Source organism: Cimex lectularius, unplaced genomic scaffold, assembly GCF_000648675.2.
Source record: "Cimex lectularius strain Harlan isolate CLEC.00 unplaced genomic scaffold, Clec_2.1 scaffold209, whole genome shotgun sequence".
Taxonomy (NCBI): Eukaryota; Metazoa; Arthropoda; class Insecta; order Hemiptera; family Cimicidae; genus Cimex; species Cimex lectularius.
Genome location: NW_019392784.1, coordinates 374,044 through 382,389, shown reverse-complemented (window position 1 = coordinate 382,389; position 8,346 = coordinate 374,044). Strand labels below are relative to the sequence as shown.

The 8,346-nt window shown below is 32.5% G+C and overlaps 1 protein-coding gene across 1 annotated transcript; it reads left to right on the top strand.

Moving 5' to 3' along the window:
- Window positions 1–2,411: 2,411 nt before the first annotated feature.
- On the top strand, window positions 2,412–7,181 carry LOC106670082 (macrophage erythroblast attacher). Its single transcript, XM_014400098.2, has 8 exons — window positions 2,412–2,614; window positions 2,669–2,854; window positions 2,910–3,114; window positions 3,170–3,353; window positions 3,421–3,512; window positions 5,782–5,932; window positions 6,074–6,266; window positions 6,323–7,181. The coding sequence occupies exons 1-8, from the start codon at window positions 2,576–2,578 to the stop codon at window positions 6,422–6,424; spliced, it is 1,152 nt and encodes a 383-aa protein (XP_014255584.1). The 5' UTR covers window positions 2,412–2,575; the 3' UTR covers window positions 6,425–7,181.
- Window positions 7,182–8,346: the final 1,165 nt, after the last annotated feature.

Here is an 8,346-nt window from a genome sequence, read left to right as displayed (position 1 = left end):
TGATGAAGTACTCGATATTCCTCCATCACCCTTTACACAAATTATAAAACTGACCTAATTGAGGGTCGATGGGGTATTCAATATTTTGCCGTCGGCTATGTCACATCATACATTCATGCAAATTCACTCTCAACACAACCTTTACTCATATTATACAACTATATAATTGAGGGTTTGCCGTCGACCCTCTCACATCACATTTTCATGCTAATAAATACATTCACTCTTAACATAAATTATTTATTGCACTATTATTATTGCAAATTATTATCACACTTTATTCAAATTTATTTATTTATTATAAAGGCAAAAAATCAAAATTATACAATATTATAATTGGTCAAGTGGACCAGCGGATTAGTGAATTTAATGAATTATACAGTAGTTACAAATATACTCAAGAGAGATAATAGAGAGATTCATTATGAAAAATAAGTAGTTAAAGAAACAACTGAACTAGACTTACAATAAATAACAAATAATTGGAAGTATGAATTATTAAATAAAATATAGCTATAAATATATGTAGTTAACATAATTGACAGAATACAAACAAAAGTTAACTGAATAAAAATAATTAACAGTAATATTCAAGTTAACTAGCATAATATAGTAATGAATAGAATTAATAAAGCATTGTAAATAGTGATTTATAATTTTATGTAAAGTGTGGTTGAGATGAAAGCATTAATGTGATGAGCAGGACTTGAACCCAAGCCTTCTGGTAAATACACTGCTGTTTTAACCATGCTGTAGGTTGAGATGATTAGTTGGTGTCTTGGGAGTACCGAAGTCACGATAGCTCAAGTTGTTAGAAGAACAGTGGCATATTGAGGTCGTGGGTTCGAGTCCCGCTCATGACACTAATCTTATCATCTCAACCACACTTTACATAAAATTATAAATCACTGAATAATTGCTCTGGTTAAGTAATAGGACCAATTAAAATATAATAAAATTGTAAATATTAAACAGGGCTATGTGTTTACAGAACATCAATGAGATCTGAACATATATATCTTGAGTGCAGAAATTAATTGATTTTTAAAAATGCTAATATTATCTTGGTATGAGAGATGTGGATAGGCATTTTGTGTGCATTAATATATTCATGGGATTTTCTTTTATGTAATTAATCTTATGGTCACAAATGAAGAATATTTTGTTTCCAGTATGAGAACTGGGGTACATTGAAGTTTAATTTAGAAAGTAATTAAAGAGACTCAATTTAATTATTTGTGCGTTAATAAAGGAAAATGATGTCTAGGTAAATTATTCTCTTTTCTAAAGTTAGGATACCAAAGGAATCCAAAATATTAGTCATATATAGCCTGAGGAATTTTAAGTTTATAAGCTGCATATCTCAGAAATTTATTCTCAACCTTTTCTATTTGTTAGTTTTATTTATTGTTATGTGGGGACTAGATTACACAGGAATAATCAAGATGGGATCTAACAAACGAACAGAAAAGTATTTTTGACATAGGTGAGAATTGAAATTCAGCTAACTACTGAAAATGACACCAAGATCTTTAATTTCAGAAAGTTTTGTCAAAGGAGCATTACCTATAGTATAATCATAATTAATAGAGTAGGGTATACGAATACTACCATACAACATTACATTTCTAAATATTTAGCACCGTTGAGTTCTGTTGACACCATTCAAGAGTAGTAATTAGGTCAGACTGGAGATCAAGATTATCCTGAAGGGGTTTGATGGTTTTATAAAGCTCCAAATCATCGGCATAAAAAACCAATCCTAACCACTTATTGGGTCTGTCTTCACTCACGGGATTGTTGAAAAACTCAAAAGTGTTTTGGCATTGCGCCATCTTCAGTGAGGAGTTCCTCAAACTTTTTCCTGAGTAGTTCAACTAACTCAGACTCAAAACAGACCTAGTAACAGTAGCAACCAACAACCAGGAAGCAAATATTGGAAAATAACTACTGAGCTTACCCCAGGATGTCATTCCAGGGTTACACTTCTTCTAACCTCTCCACTTCTTGAGCACAGCTTAGCTGTATAAGAAAGAAATGTGCAAAATGGGCACTATGATCATGTCATTAAAAAAGACTGAATAATGTTAAGCCGTTGAACATAATGTTCCCAGAAAAAGCTGACATACATAGTCATAATCATAGTAGCTGATATACACAGTTTTAATTATAGTAGCTGACAGACATACTCATAACCACGGTAGCTGACTTACATAATAATAATCACAGTCGCTGGCATACATAGTCATAATCCTAGTAGCTGACATACATAGCCATTTAATTTTTTGCCAGTAATTTATAGTTACACTTAGCATGCATGATCTTTAATGCTTAAATACATATTGAAAAAAGCCACAAAGATGACAGAGCACTCTGCTGTGTGTATCTGCCCAATGAAAATAAGTGGTGGTAAGAATAGGAAGCATCATCACATATGTTTTACATCAACAAATACATAATTTCAGCTGCGTCAGCCATTGAGTCCATTAATCTGCAAATGACAGCATTCGACTACGAGAAAAACTGATTCAAAGAATTATTTCTGTTAAGCAGTTTGAAAGAGAGATATCAGGAAATGGCAGATATCAAGGCTTTAGAGCATCCAACCCTTAAGGTAAACTTTTAAAAGGTCAAACGGAATATAAATAAATATGTATATTTTCTATAGGTGCCTTATGAGATCTTAAATAAGAAATTCAGAGCTGCCCAGAAACAACTCGACAGAGAAGTGTCTCACGTTCAATCTGCTGCTGTTGAGGTTGATAAAGGTCTCTCGGTGGATAACTGTGCACCACATGACATCGGAAAGCTTCTTGGCGGAATGGTCGAGAAGCTTCAAGTACTCAAAAGAAAAGTAATAAGAAATAAAAATAATCATATTTTAAAATAATTAATTGATTGAATGTTAGGCGGAAGAAAGTATTTGTGAAGAACTTCAAGCTGGTTATGTCTGTAAAAGGCGTCTTGAGCATTTGAAAGAGCATACGACTGGATCTCAGTGGTGCCGTAAACGTCTTGACCGTATGTTAGTCGAGTATTTTCTCCGTAAGGGTTATTATAGCGCTGCTTCAAGCCTAGCTCGTGCTTCCGATCTGCAGGATCTCACTAACATCGGTACATCTAATCAGTAACAATTATAAATAATCATTTGAACCACTTTCCTTTGTAGATGTGTTTCTTGTATCGAGAGAAGTTGAGAAGTCTCTTATGAACAGAGAGACCTCGAAATGTCTCGCTTGGTGCCATGATAACAGGTCAAAGCTGAGAAAGCTCCATTCGACAATGGAATTCAATCTCAGGGTGCAAGAGTTTGTAGAATTGATCAAGGCTGATCGGCGACTTGACGCTGTAAAGTTAGTGTGCCCATTTGACAAATTTATCCCTTAAAAATATAGTTTATTACAGCTGGCATTTTTTCAGACATGCCAGAAAATATTTTTGCTCGTATGAAGAAGACCAACTTGTGGCAATACAACACTGTATGGCCCTCCTTGCTTTTCCTGTCACTACAGGTATTCTATATTATTACAGTAATTACTAATAATATAACAATAACCAAATATAGGACTAGTAAAATTGGAATTTATTATTCAAGTAGGTTTACATTTCAAGAGTTATTTTATTTTAGTTTAGCTATTTTCACTTTTGGGCAGTGCGCTCACTTATTTTTCAACCGGATGCAATGTAAATTTTATAAGCTGCCTTGGCCACCCTAGTTGCAAGCATAAATTCATATAATAAGCATACATGAATTACGGGTTTTGAAGACGAGAGAAAGAAAATATTTTATAATGATTATTTGGAGATCGTGAGATGCGGTCTGGTGTGACGTAGGTTTTAGAAAAAATTTTCTTTCTTTATCGTGCCAACGTTTCTATCTTTATTGAGATCATCTTCAGGGCTCAAAGTGTTTGTTTTCTGTGTAATTGTGTCATTCTTGTGTGTTGTGTTGAGGGCACTCTCACACTGAAGATGATCTCAATAAAGATTCAAACATTGGTATGATAAAGAAAATGTTTTTTTAAAACCTACGTCACACCAGATCGCATCTCACGAACTCTGAATAAGCATTAACTAATGGTCTCTAAACACCACACATATTTTATAATTTACAGGCAACTGTCTAAGACGTTTCTCATTTATGAGCTCGTGCATTATCCACTTGGCATTACATACTTAATTCTCCTATGTAAATAGAAATGTGTTGTTGAATGTTGATTAACAGTGATAAAACAATAACAAATCAAAAACATTAAATTTTCTGGTTAATTGGTAGATTGTTAAATTGCTTGCGTATGAGGTATTTCTATTGCTTAGTAGTTCTCACCTTTCCTTCTGATCTAAAATACCATTGGTTTCAGTTGCAAGGACATTTGCTTCATTCATTTTCCTGCGAGTCTTGGAACATAACATGACATTGTTTTGCATTCCCAATTTGTTTAGCTTGGTATTGTAATAAGGACTTAGACTTCTCATGGTTTGCTGTTGTTGTTGATAGTTCGTGGTTTGAGTCTTGTTTGCCCTGCCTGCTCAAATTAGTCTTTGGGGCTATTGACATCTAGATAATTTCAGCCCCCAACACTACAAATGTTTGAACATAATTCCCATCTGAAAACACATCTCGTTTTGAGAGTGTGGATGAAAACATGTCCTTAGGAAAGGACCAAGCTCCCCTGGGATTTCGAGTGTATTCTCCCAGAGAGCTTTTGTGTCCCCCCCAGCTGGATAACGCTGAGAGCCCTTCTGGAAACCTTGTAAAAGGATAAAGTAACTAATAGAAAGGATTAACTTATTGAAACTCTGAGACATGCATATATTCATATATTCTGTAGTATATCTGTATAGTATAGCACTGTCTCATGACAGCAGTGATACAAGGTTTAATGAACCCTCCATCCAGGAACTTGATAGGGTCTGAAGCATGATGTCCTCGTCACAGATATGACACTTTGAGGAAGGCCTTCGATTTATCATGTGCAAGTATAAGCTGCACATGCCATAATCAATTGGTAATCACGACAGTAGTGTGAAACTCTTTATTTTTCCAACCCCAGCCTCAATAAACAACGTTTTTTTATTAAGAGTGGAAAAGAGAGATCCTGTATCATCCACTTTTAAACATTATTGTTGTGATCTTTTTCAATCAATTTTGAATGTGAAGACATTTTAGATTCATTTATTGCTATAACTATTTTCAACCATCTAATTAAAATTAATTATAATAAAATACCAAAATGTTGAATTTATTTATAGTTGAAAGTAAGTTTTAAAAAAAATCAATTGTCTCACCTTTAGTTAGTTGTTTCCATGCTTCCTGGATGGGTTATTATTGCTGCTTTAGTCTGTCAATATTCAGTGCTTGATCTGTGCTATCTCCTTTTTTGTTTTTACATATCAAGAAATCCCAGAAATCATCAAGCAAAGGCCAATGAAAGTACATTGATGCAAGCACTTATGAACACTCCTGTTTCACTTTTTATAAATATGTAAAAGTGAAACAACTGCTAAAATAACCTACAAATCCAGTACTGAAGATGGAGAAATGCTAATATATATCTGGCAGGGAGATAGGTATATCAGTAGCAGATCAGAAATGAACAAACTACAGGTTCATCACTTTAGAGGGTAAAAGCTTCAACAAGAAATCAGAAAGGAACTATTTTACACACATAACACTTTTCTATAAAAATATTTTATTTATTTTTCAATTTTTACCATCCAGTTCTTTATTTTGTTTACAATAACAAATATGTACTATTATCTCTGTTAAAATTATTTTAGAGTTGTCGCCATACAAGGAGCTTTTGGATGATGATCGTTGGGTAAGTTTAGTGGAGCAGTTCAGGCAGGAGAACTACAAACTCTTTCAGCTTGCTTCACAAAGTGTATTCACAGTTGCTCTTCAAGCAGGACTATCTGCACTTAAAACACCATATCCTTTTCTAAACATTTACGATTATTATGTTTTCAACGGTGTAAAAAGTAGAATTTTTATTTCAAATTATTTGTATCTGTAGAATAATTTGAAATTGTAAGATTGGTATGAATCCAAACGGTCCTTAACAATAAATACTCAGTGCTACGGCAGTTCCGAGACGCGGAACAAGTGCTGCCCAGTCTGTCAGGATTGGTTGAACGTTCTCGCTGAACCTTTGCCTTTCGCCCACTGTTCACACTCCCGTTTAATCTGTCACATATCGGGTCTGCCTCTGGACGAACACAATCAGCCCATGGCTCTGCCCAATAGCCGTGTCTACGGGCAACAGGTATTCTAACAATTGTAACTTTCAAGTTCAGAATTATCATTCCTCGTTTTTTCCAGTCGCTGTTACAAATGGCGTCAGAAAACAATGGTCAGATCATCTGCCCAAGGACTCAAGACGTGTTTTCTTACCAGAAAGCAGAAAAAGTTTATGTCATGTAATAATCATATTGAAAATTTAACAGTTAAAATTATAGAAGTATATGACTTTTTCATGAAAATGAAACATTCTATTGATTTTTATATAAGCAAAGATTAATAAAGTTTAATCTGTTCAATGATTGCTTTAATATTTATACCTATAGAGTTTTTATAATAAAATATTGTTTCTAAAATGTATGTAGGATCATAATTAAACCATAAAAGTTCCGTAACAACAATAAATATAATTAATCCACCTTTAATGAGAGAATTCTCATATATTTATTATCAATTAACAAAATATTTTCACAGACAATCCAGCTTTGCTTCTTGTAAAATAAATTGTTTTATATACATCAAATATACATCTTTAAAAATAAGTAAACAATGAAGAAGTTACAAAATAGTTTATACTGTTAAATTGATAGTGTTGCTGATACTTTAGACAAAGAAATGTAAAATATTTTTAATCCTACATTTGTATTTAACTTCCTGCTTGTAAGGTGTGAGTTTATTACTACTATTATTTTTATATAAGGGAGTGATTAAAAATAATAATAAGGGAGTGATTAATTAATAAAAAATATTAAAAAAATGTTTTCTATGATACCAATTGGTAAATTAAACATCAGAACTGCTATTTATTAATTAAATATTGAATTCTTTAGTAACAAATTGTGAATTATTATGATGAACATTGGATAGTCTTAAGGACTAACAAATTCAGAATTATGCAATCTTCTTCTATGTTGGTTTAAATAAAAACCTTTTACATCAACATTGCAAAAAAAAAAAATTGAAAAGCAAGTATAGCAATCATCTTGTTTCTGTCAATTTGCCATCATCAGTGGCTTGACTGCATGTTTTTTGTTAGTAATATCCTTTGTGTGCATAAAAAAGCATATAATTAATCCATAAAGACACTGAAAAGACAAATAGTTACCCCCTTCAATTTCTCCCAATGTAGAAAAATGACATAGCTGACCAAATAACACTCAGACCACTGAATGTGGTGAAAAGCTGCAAGATACCTGACACGCAAAATCATCAAGAATAATCAGGATGATTGTAGACCACCCAAACTGTGCGTTCACACTTTAAGTAAATATTAGGTTATTAACTAATTGATGTTTGCCATTTGTTTATTGATGTTTTGTAAAAGAATTTTTAAAATATTTTGTTATTATGGTTCATATAATTGTTAATGTTTTAATATCCAAATTGGTATGAATTTTAGGTTTATCATTTATATTTAGTTTTTTTTTTATATAGTTATCAATAACAAAATTTATATATTAAATTTCCATAATAATATATTTAAAAGCTTTTTATTTGATTTTATAAATTTTATCGCATAATTGGCCAACTAGTTAGTAGGATTTGATTATTTTTTTAAATAAGTGTACCTTCATTTTGTAATCGAAAATTGTATTTTTAACTTTTCAATAAAGTTTGTATAATTTTATTTTATCTTATGTACATTCAAACCTTTAGTTTACCTCATTGTAAGTGCAAATTATATTTTCAGAGTTTGTTATTCCCAGGAAAATAGTGTGGTACCTGATATTTCAAACCCAGGGCAAACTTCTTCTTCAAGCTTCAAGCACTCTTAATTATCTTGAGGTAATGTCACGGAATTCATTACAAAGGTTTTTGAGGTAATTCTGTTTGGAAGAAGGCATTTGGCAGCAGAATTGTGCCTTGGCATGCCAAGATTGCCATATTCAGTGTGGTCATCTGAGCTGTTATGCTATAGGGTTATGAGCAAAAGAAAAATGTTTATCAGAAATGTTTTTTCTTGCCTCTCCTTTACATGCTTCACCTTGAGACCGAGCTGGACACCACGTCATCTACTTAATGAGTCTCCAACTTAATTATAGTAAAAGTGGCTTCTTTTTTCCTTTTAAATGTAAAATAGCTGTTATGTAGTCAAGATTCCTTTA